The sequence below is a fragment of the Penaeus monodon genome, chromosome 28 (genome assembly GCF_015228065.2).
Source record: "Penaeus monodon isolate SGIC_2016 chromosome 28, NSTDA_Pmon_1, whole genome shotgun sequence".
NCBI lineage: Eukaryota > Metazoa > Arthropoda > Malacostraca > Decapoda > Penaeidae > Penaeus > Penaeus monodon.
Window position 1 is genome coordinate 35,343,731 of NC_051413.1, and position 1,057 is coordinate 35,344,787.

Here is a 1,057-nt window from a genome sequence, read left to right on the forward strand (position 1 = left end):
AACGGATGCACGCGCGAGCCACTCCTGCGGATACTCACTGACGCAGGTCGCCTCGCCGTCCTCGGGCCAGTTCCAGTCGCCCGAGGCGTAGCACCAGCGGCGCTGCTCGCCCAGCAGGACGTAGCCCGGGTCGCAGTCGAACTTGACTTCTGCTCCGCTAAGGAAGTTGAAGGTGGACTTGCGGCCGTGCGGGGGCGTCGGGAGAGCGCCGCACGATATCACTGTCGGGGGAGAAGGCACAGAGTGCATGGTGAGAAGTGGAGAGAAAAAGATAATAAGAAAAATAACGGTCAGTGTTTTTGGTAAGGAAAATGGCGACGCAAGAAAGACCTTCATCACAAGCGCGCCCGCCCTTCTAAGGTTCCTCCTAGCCCTAAGGATCCTACCGATCCCCGCCCCAAAGCACGCACAAACGCACCTTCTTGAAGTCCGTCGCCCTTGATGTTGACGAACTGGTCCTGGTAATACTTGGTCATGACGGCGAAGTCCCTCTTCAGCGAAACTACGTAGTCAAAGTAGCACTGGTACGAGTCGCCGCACACGCGGTTGATATCTTCAATGGGGGTCGTCCTGCAAGAGGGGAAAAGGTGTATTGGAGTCGTCCTGGAATCCTGGTTTGCAAAAGTGTTAAATCGCATTGGGGTCGTTTTGGCGAAGAAACGGAAAGGAAATCACCCGGAGGACGTAAGTGCAAGTAAAGGAGATGCCACGGCGAGCCTGTTGAAAGTAGGCGCTTGCTCTTCTGCTGATGGAGAGTGAGCCTCCGGCCATCCAAAGAGGAAGATAGCAGAAGTTGCCTTTACGGAGAGAGAAGAAACAAAAAGACAGATAAATGCACCTATAGAGGTAGATAAAGATTACTCACGCGTTGGGTGACAGCTCAGGAGTCGTTTTCCATTCTGGTATGAAGTCAGGGTCGTAATAGTAGTTACTGGAGCGAGAATTCTCGTGGAGGAACAAACTTTTCCCAACGTCCGGATTCTCCTTGTCGTCCAGCACCCCTGCGGGAGGGCAAGGCCGTCAGGGGCCGATACTGGGCTGCGCATCCACAAGCACA

The 1,057-nt window shown here is 54.5% G+C and overlaps 1 protein-coding gene across 1 annotated transcript in view; it reads right to left on the minus strand.

The window, feature by feature from the left end:
• Positions 1–1,057, minus strand: part of LOC119591562 (protein mesh-like) — a gene marked incomplete in the record, with an annotated part of 19,450 nt that overhangs the window by 1,737 nt on the left and 16,656 nt on the right. The window contains 3 exon segments of the mRNA XM_037940324.1: positions 39–221; positions 419–570; positions 866–1,001. Coding sequence (XP_037796252.1) covers positions 39–221; positions 419–570; positions 866–1,001 — 471 coding nt within the window.